Source organism: Nycticebus coucang, chromosome 10, assembly GCF_027406575.1.
Source record: "Nycticebus coucang isolate mNycCou1 chromosome 10, mNycCou1.pri, whole genome shotgun sequence".
Taxonomy (NCBI): Eukaryota; Metazoa; Chordata; class Mammalia; order Primates; family Lorisidae; genus Nycticebus; species Nycticebus coucang.
Window position 1 is genome coordinate 33,434,567 of NC_069789.1, and position 14,249 is coordinate 33,448,815.

Consider the following 14,249-nt stretch of genomic DNA (forward strand, 5'->3'; position numbering starts at 1 on the left):
TTTCATGTTGTGTATTTCTTTGTATGCACTGCCTTTACTTTTCAGGGGTCCTGTGTTTTCTGATCTTTTGTTATCATAGTTACATAACGGCAGAATTGGAAATGGAATTTAAAACTTTTTGAGTGTTGCCTGGTGCTCTTCCCTGTGTTTCCTAGATTTCATCATTAGAGCACTGGTTTAAAATCTCAAAGGAGAGAGGACTTTGTTTAACTCTCCTGTAGGTCCCTTCTCAAGTTTTTTTTTTTTTTTTTTTTTGAGACGGAGCCTCAAGCTGTCACCCTGGGCAGCTCACAGCAACCTCCAACTCCTGGGCTCAAGCAGTTCTCCTGCCTCCACCTCCCACGTAGCTGGGACTACAGGCGCCCGCCATAACACCCGGCTATTTTTTGGTTGTAGCCGTCATTGTTGTTTGGTGGGCCCAGGCTGGATTTGAACCTGCCAGCTCAGGTGTATGTGGCTGGCGCCTTACCTGCTTGAGCTACAGGCGCTGAGCCCCTTCTCAGTTTTTGTCTAAAGATTCAAGAATGTAGTCCATGGCCAGAGGGCTTTTACCTGTTTTGTTCACTCATGTCTCTAATGTCTAGAAGGATGTCTTGATTGATAATCAATGCTTAATAACTATTTATTTCATGAGTGACTTTGTAGTTTTTTTTTTGTTCTTATGAGGGTGAAGAGTTTTTAAAATGTTTTTTAAACTCTTTAGTAATAAATGTATTTAATAAATTGGCACTTAGGTATTTAGGTATATGATGAACATGTAAATGGAAAGGATATATGTGATCAGAAACTAAAATTAAAACATGAAGAAAGGATCTTAAGAAAATAAATGTGCCAAAAGAAAGGTTCATTTCAGATGGGAAAAGAAAGAAGGAATAAGAATGAAGAATATGCTCATAAGAAGGCAAAAAAGTCTAGTTGTTTTTTAAACCATTAACTTGTGATAGAATAGTGAAATATACTTGTTTTAGAAAGAATTAAGGTTTGCATTCTTGGGAATTCAGAGTTATGTAGGAATATCCAAAATGTAAGTATTTTGTGTTGACTTTTGCCTTTGTGTTATCTTGCATTTAGGATGACAAGGTAACTAAGATTAAACATCATAACATTTTCCCCTTAAATTTTATTTTCATAGATGTGTGTGTTGAGGCTTATACAAGTTATTCGATCAGTTGAGAAAATTGAAAAAATCTTAAATTCTCAAAGTTCTAAAGAAACATCTTTGCTAGAAGCGAGCAGGTAGGTATTTTTAACTAAATAACACAAATTAATGTGTCACACCAGGCTAAAATGTTCTTACAGTTAGAATTCATTTCTGATAAAAAAGAAACCAAGTTTGTGTCTTAGTGTTTTTATATGTATGTATGCATTTGTTTATTTGTATTTCAGAATACTATGGGGGTAAAAATGTTTTTGGTTACTGGATCACTTTTGTAATGTTAGAGTCACAGCTAAGTGTATCCTGTCACCCAAATAGTGTAACCAAGTTTATGGCTTAATGTTTTTAAGTGTAGCTCGAGGAAAGTAGAGTGTGTGAAATGGTAAAGTTTATGATACTTGTTTTTAGAAAATCTTCAGGGTTGCAGCCAAGGTTCAAACACAGCACCTTTCAGGAAATCAGACAGTGTGCTTTCTGTGACAAATTTTTAGTTTTGGAATTTCCTTCCATGGATTAGCAAAATTCTTACTGATCTTCAAGATGTAGGACAGTATTCATTTCAGGTGTTTTATTACAGTTGATGTATCCTGGGGTTGAACATATACTAACATTAATTATATGATTAAGAAATAGCTCAGGACACATTTAGTAGAAATTTATACACAGCAAAGAAAAAGCTTATGACATAAAAAAAAAACCCATCATTTTTTTTGTTATACTGTATTTGTCTTATTAACTTCCTCTGAATTTAAAATCAGCCAGCTAGTGAGTGACTTGGGAAACGAGTTGACTAGATTGTGTCAATACCAGCAGGAAACCTCATGGTGCAGTGGGAAGAGCATGGGCTTCTGTTGCATGTGCCAGCTGGGTAGCCTGAGTCAAGTCAAGAACTTTGTCAGTGTAGTTATCTATAATATGAGGCCAATAGTTAACACTGCCAGCCAGCCCTGACACATGTCCGGTTTAGATCTAACACTAGCATCTCTAAAGTGACTTTGATGGTCTCCACATTTTCCGTGACTGACACAGGATGAGCTGCAGGGAAACTGACCAGGACCAAACGGAATATACCAGTAGTTCTAAGTCTTGACCTACTGTGAAGGCATGTGGATTTTTTTAGGGAATCAGAATTTTAGATTTGGATTCCCATCTCGTTTTATAGGTTAAGAAACAAGGCACCTGGAAAGGAAGGGATTTCCTGTCCCAGATCTCCGCCTTCTTTCCTGATCATGACACAAGAAGGGGTCAGTCCCTGCTGTTGTTGTTCTCAGCTGACTGCACTGTGTTTCTGCCCCTTCCACTCCCCTCATCTGTGCTTGTCAGAGTCAACGTTGATGCCCACTCTGAGAAGGCCAGGGGGCCCAGTGCACGTCTACCTGCTTTGCTTCTCTCTTGCACTCTACAGCTTCAGCCCTTCCTTTTCTGTTCTCACTCTCTGGGCATCCATGATGCCTCCCTCCCAGTTTTCTTTCCATCTTTGGCTATTCCTACACTCTTTCTCCAGTGGACTCTGCTCCCCCCTTGATGCCAGCTTCCCTAGGGCACTGTTCTCAGCCCCTCCTTAGTCAGCACTATGGGTGGCCTCCTGCAGACTCAGGAGGGGTGGTTTTCACTACCCCTTGAGTGGTGCTCTCCAGACAGACTTCTCTAGTCTTCGGCTCCATGTCCATCTGGCTATTGGGAGTCTGTTGCGTATTCTGTAGGCATCTCACACTTATGTTGTTGAAAGCTGAACTCATGCTTCCCTGCCTTTATGGGGGGGAAAAAAAAAAAAAACAAGAAAATGCCACTCTTCTCTTTCATTCCTCATCTTAGGAAATGGTACCTCGATTTCCTTCAATAACCAGGCCGGAAATCTTAGGGGAGTCTTTCTCTTTTTCTTCCATTTGTCTCCTCCTTCTGGTCACTGGGCAGTTCCTCTGGAGTCTGCCCCTTTGTCGTCTCTGAGATGGTGAGATGTCCGTCTTCTCTGGTCTAGCTCTTCCACTTCTTATCTCAGGCAGTGGCCTCCTCGCTGACCCCTTATCTTCTCTAGGACACTAACTTGAATTTGTCATAACATCTTTCAAATATGTCATAACATCTCAGTCTGTGGTGTGTCCTCCAAAGGTTTCCAGATGTTTTTAGGATAAATGTTAAATTCCTAAGCCACCCATTGCCACTCTCCTGTATTTTTCACTAAAGTTATTGGAAACAACATGTTTTTCCTCACTAACTGAGTTTTCATCAGGAGACATAGGAAGCCTCAGCAAAGCCCGGCAGGTGCTTTGAGGCCTTTATACTTCTTTACTATTTTACTTCCTTTGGAATGGTATTAACACTTTTAATGTGTTTGGTGGGGATGGTAGGGAGTATATTTATTACACTCCGCGGCAGAGACACAAAGAATGCCCTCTCACTGGGGCCCAGGGCATATCGATTGACTACTTTGAGCTGTTTAGTAAGCCTGTTTGAGGTATTTTATTGCTTCTGGAGGGCCAGTTTTTTTATTGAGACAAAAATATCTGGTGTCCTAAAAATAGTAGAGATACTATAGTTTATAAGGGAGAATGAGACAGTAGAGAAATAGAAGAGTAAGGAGCCAGGTGTAAACAATAGGATAGGATGACGGAGGGGGAGAGAGAGAGGAGATAGAAATGAGGAAGGTGGTCAGAAATGGCTTGAAGAATGTGGTAGAAACATGTAGTTGCACCCACCCTGGCCAGCCCTGCATCTGTCTGGGCCCTGCAGCTTACGGCCAGGCCAGGCAGCACCAATAGCTTGTATTCAACCTCATTCCCCATTGCACCTAGACTGCGCTATGCAAACGGCTCATAGGGAGAATTGGCAAAAGGCGCTTTAGCTATAACAAGATGGCCATGGAAAATCACTTGGTAAAAGTTAAAATGTAGTAAGTGTTAAAGCATCACATTGCTAATGTTGATGTTTTCTCATGGAAATAAAAACCTAAGGAATTAAATTTCTATATTGCTGTTTCTACTAGCCCACTTTCAACTGGACAAATTTTGGAGAGAATTGCCACAGAGTTTAATCAGTTACAATTTCATGCTGTTCAGAGCAAAGGCATGCCTCTTTTGGACAAAGTAAGACCAGTAAGTGTTGTTTTGGATTTTCACAATCTTATGCTTATTATGTGCTAAATAATTTTGATTAAACCTAGTAAAGGCCCTGATATTAATTATTGATGTATAGGACTTCGAAGCTGGCCTTGAATTTTTTTCAGTTTTGGGAGCCCTGTTTTACATTATACATTATGTGTCATACATTATAGGTTTTGTGTAAAGACCTTAGTCACGTTCTCTAAATTATAAAAGTAAAATTAATTCTGATTTTTATGTAATTTAACATATTAAATTGTAGGCAATGTGTAGACATATTTAATTTATCCAAAGCCTAAGTAATTGGGCTTTAAATCCATGTTGTGTATCATAAAGATTGACTCTGTAGCTGAAGAGGAAAATACCTTTTTTATCATTCTGTAATTTTGTCTAATTACTTTGATGCAGCAGCATTTACTTGTGGAGAGAAGGAGGGAGTCATTGTAGTAATAGTAATACTTTAATTTTACATATATCATCTTCTGTTGGTATAAGAGACTTGTTCTGTGTATATTAGAATTTTTAGAAGCTGTCCCAGCTGGAGCTTTCTTATCCATCTTTTCTTGCAGCGCATAGCTGCCATCACAGCTATGTTGCAGCAGTCCTTGGAGAGTCTCCTGCTAGAAGGCTTTCAGACGTCCAACATCGACATCGTACGACACTGCCTGTGGACTTACGCCACAATTGACAAGACACGGGATGCGGAGGCCTTAGTTGGTCAAGTACTAGTGAAGCCATACATAGAGGAGGTCTGTGCACCTCATTGAACAGACACTCATAAAATATCTGCTTGGTCTTAAGCTCCTTATTGGGCGTGAGGGATATCAGGAAATACAACAGAGATCTTTCTGGGAAGATTCTCATAGCTACTCCAGTATCACCTGTAAGAAAGGGCTGCTCCTTGTCTGTTATAATAGGCATGGCAGGAATTGGGTGAGCTCTGGTATGTCCTAGTGATGCTTTGGCTCAGGATATCTTAACTTAGTGGAGGTAAGAGTATCGCCTAGGAAAAAGATGTGCATCAAAATGCTTCTTAGGTCAATTTCATGGCATGTAAATTATACCTCAGTAAAGTTGTTAAAAGTGTTCAAACCCCTGGTCTTGTCAATGGAACAAGGTGATTATGCAGTGACGATGCTACAGCGTACAAAGAACACTGTGAGTATGGAAGGCATGTGCATGTGGTGGGAGGGAACAGTTGTAGACCCACAAGTCCTCAGTGAAGACATGACATTGGGTCCACTTTTTGAAAAAATTTGGAAAAGTTTGCTGGCCAGGAAGAAAGGAGAAATGTTCAAAGATGAAGGACTTTTATGGCAAATTAGCAGAGTAATACCCTAGATCCAGAACTTGGCTATGCAGTATCTTTCACCTGTTAGGATACAGCTAAAGTATAGGAAGTAATACACAGTGAAAGTGTAGTCACAAGGTAGGTTGGGTTGTGGATAGGTTGTGCCATGTACAGTTGTTGATACTCAGTGCTTTTCTGACATACTAAAATAGCAGCTTCCTCTGTTTCAAACTGGTATGAGTTGCAGAGCCTGTCCTCAGTGTGTGGGGACATTCCCCCAGGCCCCTGTCAGGGTGAATGTTCCTTCTGTCCGTGAAGTGCAAGGATTAAACTCACCATGACTTCAGGGTGAAGGTCTTCTATTTTTTTAGGGGGAAATTAAATGACAGTGATAGAAAGTGAAATTTAGAGTTTAATTTCAATAATCCCGTTGGCTTTGTTAGGATTACTAGAAATAACTAATCTTTCAATTCCCTCTGTAGTCTCATAAATGAAGGCTACAGGGGTAAAAAAATATAATACATTGTTTCTTTATTAATTCTTTTACTCACTGATTAGCCTTTTTCATTGAACTGAATCTCATATGCTAAATTAAAGAAACACCCGAAGTTTCAGTGGCATATTAAAGAAACCATAGCCACATTGTATTTTATTTAAACTCATATCCTGTCAGTCCATTCTTAATTCCCAACTTAATCACAAAAAATAAAACGATAAAGTAAAATATAGTACTTTCTTCCCTCAAATGTCCCCCAATCTGCATGATGGCAGAAGCGAAAGCCAAGATAAAGATGGTGTGGAGTTGTAGTAGGGGAATGTGTGCTCTGCTTTTAATCTTCTTTAAACAGGTATTTTATGTCATACTCAAAGGGAAGCGAATTTGTGTGTGTGGCTTATTAGTTTCAGGTCAATCTCTGTCACCTCTCCCTATGATTGCCCATGTCAGCCTAATTCTAGGAGCTAGTTTTCAGTGGGACTTGTTATTTATGTTTAGAAAACATGTCAACTGAGGGGGAGACTGAGTATGAGGAAGCATATTTTTAGTTTTCTTTTTCCTCTGAAGTGTATATTTCATGCTTCTCTTTTATTAAAATGTTTTAAAAAATGATACTCTTTTTACTAGGTGATTGCAGAGCACTCTTCTGGGTCTCATCCCACTGGCCTTCAGATCATGTACAATAAACTCCTGGAGTTCGTTCCTCATCATTGCCGCCTTCTTCGGGAAGTTACAGGAGGAGCAGTTTCTAGGTAACCTAAACACTGTTTCGTTGTAGAGACGGCTCCTGTTCACTGCTAGGGTAATGCTTGACTGCTCATAGGAACCGGCCCATCACAAACTTTGATACTTCATTGTTCCCATCCACAGTGTGGCCAGGCAGGTTCCATTAGCCTCATTTCACAGATGAGGAAATGGATACAAAGCTAAGACCAAAGCCTGCATCTCTGAATCCAAAGCTCATCTTTATTTCTCCTCTGCATTGTCTTTTTCCTAAATTAGTTTGAAATCAAAATTGCTTTTCTTTTGTGATTCTCATGTCACAATCTGTCTGTAAATGTCAACTCAGTGAGTTTTATGCTGATTGTGAGTCATTTTCAGTTTTCCCTTGTGTTCAGTTTTCATGACTTTCTAAGTCTCTTTCCAAAATGCCCCATTGCTTTTCCGTAGCCATTTCCTGTTGCACACCTTGCCATCTGCTGTCTAGAATGATAGCACCTCCCCACTGGGCCTCCCTTCTTCCACTCTTCCCCTCTGGGACATTTACTCCACATCTGAGATTCATAAACCTTTAGAGCAGTGATTCTCAACCTTCCTAATGCCGCAACCCTTTAATACAGTTCCTGTGGGTCACGACCCACACGTTGAGAACCGCTGCTTTAGAGGCTTCTGAGTGGAGAACAGCCCCTAGCTCATGGAGGCATGGCATGGCCCAGGCCATCCTGCAGCCACCAGGACTGAGAGCAGGAGTGTGACTTATGCTCGTCTGGCACATCGCTGGATCCAGGACGAGGAGGCCCCAACTTCCAGCTGACCCTAAACTTTGCCTGGTTCAACTTCATATTTCATTGTTTCTTGGATGTCAACAGCCACAAAACAGAAAAGACAATAGAAGGGATATGTGAAAAATTTATCATTCATTCTGATCTTAGCAAAGCTGCTAATTGGAAGAGATTAGCTGAAGAATTTCTAAATACATCACTTCCTAGCATAAAGGAAATGAAGACAGATGCACATTATTCTATACTGTCGCTTCTATGTCTGTCTGATTCTCCTTCAAACAGCAATTATGTGGAAACACCAAGAGATAAAGAGCGAAAAGAAAGATGATTTTGATGATCATCAAAATGATTGATGATTTTGATGATCATCAAGATGATTTTGATGATTTTGGGGGAAATTCTTGATGGAAGGTGAAGAAATTTACTTTGATCCCATGTGAACACATCAATCTAGTCTGAAGAAAGTGAAGACAGATGATCAACAGCCCTTAAGCAGAGAGGACTCTGGAATTCAGGGAGACAGGACACTTAGAAGAACAAGATCAAACAGAAGACTGGCTTCTTGTGTCAGCTGGAAAGCAGATGAACCAGATGACCGAAGCTGGTTGGAATAGCATGTAGTCTATCAGTACTGGACAGCTAGGCCCTCACTCTTCCCTCATAGTTTACATTCACGCTCTAATTTAGCTGCCGTCTGGGACTAATACTTGCATAGCAATGATCCGTTCTATGTTCCGGATGACAGAGTCTTTGTTACTGAGACACAAGTTATTTGGGAAAACCTATGGTTACTTTCAGTGGTGAAAAAACTCTTTATATTTCAGTTGATATAGGTAACAGTGGTTAGATAACAGCAAGGAACAATATTATGGTAACTCATTTGACACATAACTGTTTATGGTTTGTGCTGGAACAAATGGCAGCATATGGCCAGGTGGTGTTTCGACTCCCAAGAGTTCATCAGTGAACTCATGGGACACAACTCTGAAAGCATGCCACCTGGAAAGAGTTCTGTTCCTAAGAAGTCCCCTGAAGCTCCCTTCAGAAACTGCCATGCTTTCATATAGGCCCTGTACAAATATTTAATTAATTTCAAAGAAGAATTTAGGAATTTGAAAAGTGCATCATCAATGATGATACTACGATAACTCTCACAATAGTGGTGGATAAGTCGTCGCCTTGATTGACTCAGCTCAAGGTTCTACACAATGTGTTTAGTATTGACACTTGAAATGTCATCTGGGCATCTCACCTGCTCAACAGCCTGTACAAGGCCATTCTTGGATATAACAATTTTGGAGAAGCCCTGAGCAAACTGTCTCAAACCTGTTTTCTCTCTGGGTGGAGACAGTATGGCCCTACCTACAGATGGGGGATTGTGCACAGGCACTGTGGGATGGCAAGAGGGAGTTCATCATCCAGAGAACCAAAGATGTTCCGGTAAATCACAGAGACTTCTGGTATGCTACTTACACATTATACAGTGTTATCGGAAGAGACAAAATGAAGACAAAAATAAGTGATAATGCTAGTGCAAGTTCTGGCAGTGACCAGGGGCCCTCCAGCAGGCAGCACTCCATGGGTCCTTCCTCAGACTTGTACTGAGGCAGATCATAATGGCTGGCAAGTCTGTGCAGCTGCCCAAGAGCCTGCAGTGTGCAAAGGAGAACCACAAGCCAGCAGCTGCCAGAGATGCAGAAAGAAAAGTTTGTACACTTCGTTCTGGAATCTGGAGAAGATTCCACCCCACAGGTTCTTATTGAGCAAGAACCAACCAAAGAGAACCTAGTGAACAGGCAGTCCATTGCTGAAAGGCATCTGGAATTGGATGATACTCACTATCCTCTGCTTACCATTAACTTCATGAAGTTGTCTTTGGAGCAGAGTGACTTATGAGAACTTTGCTCGTAGAGATGTTTGTGTGGACAGATCATCGGATTCTGTAATATGCCAGACTTTTATTTTTTTTACCTTTTAAAAATTATTTTATTTTTTTATTAAATCATAGTTGTGTACATTAATATGATCATGGGGCACCATACACTTGGTTCATAGACCATTTGACACATTTTCATCACACTAGTTAACATAGCCTTCCTGGCATTTTCTTAGTTATTTTGCTAAGACATTTACATTCCACATTTACTAAGTTTCACATATACCCTTGTAAGATGCACCGCAGGTGTAATCCTATTAATCCCCCTCCCTCTACCCTCATGCCCCCACCCTTTCCCCCTTCCTCCTATTCTTAGGTTGTAGCTGGGTTATAGCTTTCATGTGAAGGTCCCAAATTAGTTTCATAGTAGGGGTGAATACATTGGGTACTTTTTCTTCCATTCTTGAGACACTTTACTAAGAAGAATATGTTCCAGCTCCATCCATGTAAACATGAAACAGGTAAAGTCTCCATCTTTCTTTAAGGCTGCATAGTATTCCATGGTGTACATATACCACAATTTATTAATCCATTCATGGATCGATGGGCATTTGGGCTTTTTCCATGACTTAGCAATTATGAATAGGGCTGCAATAAACATTCTGGTACAAATATCTTTGTTATGATTTAATTTTTGGTCTTCTGGGTATATGCCCAGTAGAGGAATTACAGGATTGAATGGCAGGTCTATTTTTAGATCTCTAAGTGTTCTCCATATATCTTTCCAAAAGGAATGTATTAATTTACACTCCCACCAGCAGTGCAAAAGCATTCCCTTTTCTCCACATCCACGCCAACATCTCTGGTCTTGGGATTTTGTGGTATAGGCTAGTCTCACTGGAGTTAGATGATATCTCAAAGTAGTTTTGATTTGAATTTCTATGATGATTACAGATGATGAGCATTTTTTCATATGTCTGAAGGCCGCGCACCTGTCTTCTTCAGAGAAATTTCTCTTCAAGTCCCTTGCCCAGCCCGCAATGGGATCCCTTGTTTTTTTCTTGCTAATGCATTTGAGTTCTCTGTGGATTGTGGTTATTAAACCTTTGTCGGAGACATAACCTGCAAATATCTTCTCCCATTCTGAGGGCTGTTTGCTTGCTTTACTTACTGTATTCTTGGCTGTGCAGAAGGTTTTTAGTTTGATCAAGTCCCAATAGTGTATTTTTGAAGCTGCTTCAATTGCCCGGGGGGGTCCTTCTAATGAAAAACTCACCCAACCCAATTTCTTCAAGGGTTTTCCCTGCACTCTCTTCTAGTATTTTTATGGTTTCGTGTCTTAAGTTTAAATCTTTAATCCAGTGGGAGTCTATCTTGGTTAATGGTGAGAGGTGTGGGTCCAGTTCCAGTCTTCTACAGGTTGCGAGCCAGTTCACCCAGCACCATTTGTTAAATAGGGAATCTTTTCCCCATTGAATGTTTTTAATTGGCTTGTCAAAGATTAAATAATGGTAAGTAGCTGGATTCATCTCTTGGTTCTCTATTCTGTTCCAGACATCTACTTCTCTGCTTTTGTGCCAGTACCATGCTGTTTTGATTACTATCGATTAGTAGTATAGTCTGAGGTCTGGTAGTGTGATTCCTCCTACTTTGTTTTTATTTTTGAGTAATGTCTTGGCTATTCGAGGTTTTTTCTGATTCCATATAAAACGAAGTACTGTTTTTTCAAGATCTTTTAAAGTATGACGGTGGAGCTTTAATGGGGATTGCGTTGAAATTATTTATTGCTTTGGGTAGTATGGACATTTTAACAATGTTGATTCTTCCCAGACATGAGCATGGTATGTTTTTCCATTTGTTAACATTCTCAGCTATCTCTTTTCTTAGAGTTTCATAGTTCTCTTTATATAGATCTTTCATGTCCTTTGTTAGATAAACTCCCAAATATTTCATCTTCTTTGGCACTACTGTGAATGGGATAGAGTTCTTAATTGTTTTTTCACCTTGATTATTGTTGGTATATATAAAGGCTACTGATTTATGGATGTTGATTTTGTAACCTGAGACGCTGCTGTATTCCTTGATCACTTCTAAGAGTTTTGTAGTAGAGTCCCTAGTGTTTTCCAGATATAGAATCATATCATCTGCGAAGAGCGAAAGTTTGATCTCTTCTGACCCTATGTGGATACCCTTGATCGCCTTTTCTTCCCTAATTGCGGGGGCTAAAACTTCCATTACAATGTTACAAAGCAATGGAGACAATGGGCAGCCTTGTCTGGTTCCTGATCTGAGTGGAAATGATTCCAAGTTAACTCCATTCAATATGATATTGGCTGTGGGTTTGCTGTAGATGGCCTCTATCAGTTTAAGAAATGCCCCTTCTATACCAATTTTCTTAAGTGTTCTGATCATGAAGGGATGTTGGATGTTATCAAAAGCTTTTTCTGCATCGATTGAGAGAATCATATGGTCTTTGTTTTTTAATTTGTTTATGTGCTGAATTACATTTATAGATTTACGTATATTGAACCAGCCTTGAGACCCTGGGATAAAACCAACTTGGTCATGATGTATAATTTGTTTGATGTGTTGCTGGATTCTGTTTGTTAGGATCTTGTTGAATATTTTTGCATGTATATTCATTAGCGATATTGGTCTATAATTTTCTTTTCTTGTTGGGTCTTTTCCTGGTTTGGGGATCAGGGTGATGTTTGCTTCATAGAACGTGTTGGGTAGTTTTCCTTCTTTTTCTACCTTTTGGAACAGGTTGAGTAATATAGGTACTAATTCCTCTTTAAAAGTTTGGTAGAATTCTGACGTGAAACCATCTGGTCCCGGGCTTTTCTTTTTGTGGAGGTTTTGTATGGTTGATGTTTTTCCAAACTTGATATAGGCCTGTTCAAAATTTCCATTTGATTCTGGTTAAGTCTTGGAAGGTGACGTGCTTCCAAGTATCGGTCAATTTCCTTCAGATTTTCATATTTCTGAGAATAAAGTTTCTTGTAATATTCATTAAGGATTTTTTGGATTTCTGAGGAGTCTGTTGTTATTTCGTCTTTGTTATTTCTGATTGATGAGATAAGAGATTTTACTCTTTTTTTCTTGATTAGGTTAGCCAAAGGTTCGTCTATTTTGTTGACCTTTTCAAAAAAACAGCTTTTTGATTTATTGATCTGTTGTATTATTCTTTTGTTTTCAATTTCATTTAGTTCTGCTCTGATTTTGGTTATTTCTTTTCTTCTACTGGATTTGGGGTTGGAGTGTTCTTCCATTTCCAGTCTCTTGAGATGTCCCATTAAATTGTTATCTTTCTCTGTTTCCGTTCTCCTGAGGAAGTCTTGCAGTGCTATAAATTTCCCTCTTAGAACTGCCTTTGCGGTGTCCCAGAGGTTCTGATAGTTCGTGTCTTCATTGTCATTTTGTTCCATAAAATTGGCGATTTCCTTCTTGATCTCATCTCTGACCCAGCTATCATTCAGCATAAGGTTATTTAACTGCATATGCCAGACTTTTCAATTAACACTGAGATTGTGCCTCTATCCTCATATAAGCAGTATCCTGATTGCTGTGATAAGCAGTACCTGGATTGCTGTGGAAATCTTACACAGACTCTTAAAAAAGATTATAAGTTGGTAGAGTACTTGCAGGCCATGAGGAATTTTTCTTAATGGAAATTCTTTTTAATGGAAGGTGGAGATTCCATGTATGACTTCTGCACATCAATTTTTGATAAATAAGAGAAAAGGAAGCCTGGTACAGTGTGTCTTTTCTTAATGTCCAACTCCAAGAAGCAGTAGGACAGCATTATCCTGAAGATAGTTCATGTCTATTGTATCTTTTGAAAATGTGGACACAGCTAAAAAGAAACTACCTGTTCATGTCTTAGATGGTCTGACCCTGAGCTACAAGGTGCCATGGCCTGTGGACATTGTTATAAGTTTGGAATGTCAAAAAATTTATAATCAAGTATTCCTTCTCTTATTGCAAATAAAGTGGATAAAATATAGTCTAGATGGTTTACTCTTTGGTGAACTGGTTAGTACTGCTGAAAAACCACAACTTAAACAAGGCCTTCTACATGAACAAGAAGCAGTTGCTCAGTGCAGAGCACAGAACCAGTAAGAGAGCAGATTCATCGATGTTCCTCTTATGAGTGAAGCTCATACATTTTGTAAACAGCTTACACAACTACATCACTACCACCGACAGCTTTGTAAAAGAAGCTGTCATGAAAGTGTTGAACTTGGCTCTCATGTTTATAGATGGTTGACAGACAGGCCTGGAGGCTTGGTGGAAATAGCAGAACCTTGAAGCCTTGAGATAACTACAGCACCTTACTCTACCAGAATATACAGAGAAAGTTAAGCGATACACAACCACAGATTGTGAGCAAGAGCCACTGAGCCTATGCACAAGGGTGAAAGAATGAACAATGTTAATCCCTAGCTCATTATAATACTGAAAGTCCTACCCTGGGGAGGTATTCACCACCATTTTCTGTTCATGGGGTGTATGAACTAGCAAGATTCCCCAGTGCACTTGGGTGTTTTCCATTCCACCTCAAACATACAAGCACACTCCCTCTATGCATTATTCATTTTCACCTCCATAAAAACCACTTAACCCTGCTAATCTGAGAGATGGATTTGAGGTAGCCTGTGCCTCCCCCACTCCCAGTTGATGATGCATTCTCTGAAATAAATCCTTTCTTCCTTGACAAAAAAAAAAAAAAGAAAAGAAGCTTCTAAGTGCTCATAGGGAAGGATCCAGGGTTCTTGGCACAGGGTATAAGGCCCTCTGCGGTCTGACCCTGATAGCTCTCCCATGTAG

The 14,249-nt window shown here is 39.7% G+C and overlaps 1 protein-coding gene and 1 pseudogene across 5 annotated transcripts in view; both read left to right on the top strand.

The window, feature by feature from the left end:
* Nucleotides 1-14,249, top strand: part of COG2 (component of oligomeric golgi complex 2) — a 67,841-nt gene that overhangs the window by 14,578 nt on the left and 39,014 nt on the right. For all 5 annotated transcript variants that reach the window (XM_053604583.1, XM_053604584.1, XM_053604585.1 and 2 more), the window contains 4 exons: nucleotides 1,133-1,236; nucleotides 4,140-4,248; nucleotides 4,824-5,003; nucleotides 6,669-6,793. In XM_053604583.1, the coding sequence (XP_053460558.1) occupies nucleotides 1,133-1,236; nucleotides 4,140-4,248; nucleotides 4,824-5,003; nucleotides 6,669-6,793 (518 nt within the window). The remainder of the gene's footprint in view (nucleotides 1-1,132; nucleotides 1,237-4,139; nucleotides 4,249-4,823; nucleotides 5,004-6,668; nucleotides 6,794-14,249) is intronic.
* Nucleotides 7,079-13,719, top strand: LOC128595593 (gamma-tubulin complex component 5-like; annotated as a pseudogene).